The sequence below is a fragment of the Phoca vitulina genome, unplaced genomic scaffold, assembly GCF_004348235.1.
Source record: "Phoca vitulina isolate PV1807 unplaced genomic scaffold, GSC_HSeal_1.0 scaffold25, whole genome shotgun sequence".
Lineage (NCBI taxonomy): Eukaryota > Metazoa > Chordata > Mammalia > Carnivora > Phocidae > Phoca > Phoca vitulina.
Window position 1 is genome coordinate 31,066,089 of NW_022589728.1, and position 1,313 is coordinate 31,067,401.

Consider the following 1,313-nt stretch of genomic DNA (forward strand, 5'->3'; position numbering starts at 1 on the left):
AACTACTCTATGAAAATGAGTAAATCTGTCCAAAGTTTCACATCTGTAAAACCAGGATAAGACTACAATGATCTTGAAGTGTGAACAAGATATCCAATCAAAACAGTAAGATTCCAGCCATAATGTAAGATAGAAAGGTCTTCATGCAGCAGATGCTCTCTGGCTCCTAGAAAGTTTCATCTGCATAATATAAAGTTAAGTTGCCCAAGAGGTAAACTGGAGAAGTTCGGTGAAGTTTCCATTGTGCCATGACTTTTAAACCTCAAGAATGGTGTGATCCCATCAGGCTTTTCATAATTCTCGGTGCCATCCGTTTAATAATATGTTCAAAGATAAAAGCAGGCGTGATTGTAATAGTAACTAGAGTGTCAGCTGTCGACATTATGTCTGCAGTCTGAGACGCCTTCAGCCCAGTGACATTCTGCCCGTTGACTTCACAGATGTTACGTTCTGTGAGAAGACCATTTCTGGCTGCAGAACTATCTTTCACTATGGATGTTATCTTTCCATTTTTAAAGATAAAGCCAACATGTCCAGAACTATCCTTATGCATGGTAACTGTCCGTTCAGAGGGCCTGTCACGAACAGTCATAGTAATTTTCTCTCCAAAACCCTGTTTGAGCACCTTGTGTGCTTTATCAGCGCTCCAGCCTGTACAGTTTTCCCCATTGATCTGGGGTACTTGGTCCCCAAATCTCAGACTAACCAATGAGGCTGGAGAATTTGCCTGGACCAGCTGAACAAATATACCATTATCTGTTGATTTAAGTCTGAGCCCAATTTTTCCATCTTGATCCTTACACAAAATGACTTCACGAATCCCTTGCTTAATTTCTGTTCTACGAATTCTAACATCGTTACCAGTTACAGGAGTCACCATATAGTTCATACTGGAAGGTCTTGCTACCAACTGCCCCTGAACTGAGGCTCCAGGGACCAAGGCCATATTTGCACTGATTTCTTCTTCATTTAAACTCAGGCCCATGTACTGGGAGAGCTCTGAATACAATTTAGGATAGAGATTTCCATCTTGAGAGATGGGGGATGAGAGATGGGAGCAGAAGATGACATTTTTTTTTTTTTTTTTTTCCTTTAGAAAATTTGTTTATTTGGGGCATCTGGGTAGCTCAGTCCACTAAGTGTCTCTTTTTTTTTTTTTAATTTTTTTTATTGTTATGTTAATCCCCATACATTACATCATTAGTTTTAGATATAGTGTTCCATGATTCATTGTTTGTGCATAACACCCAGTGCTCCATGCAGAACGTGCCCTCCTCAATACCCATCACCAGGCTAACCCATCCTCCCACCCC

The 1,313-nt window shown here is 40.5% G+C and overlaps 1 protein-coding gene across 1 annotated transcript; it reads right to left on the bottom strand.

Moving 5' to 3' along the window:
* Positions 1-255: 255 nt before the first annotated feature.
* Positions 256-1,042, bottom strand: LOC116643192 (syntenin-1-like; the record flags this gene model as incomplete). The annotated part of the gene is given in 2 exon segments (XM_032421986.1): positions 256-279; positions 281-1,042. Coding segments are annotated over 2 exon segments (786 nt in total), but the record flags the coding sequence as incomplete, so codon positions are not given.
* Positions 1,043-1,313: the final 271 nt, after the last annotated feature.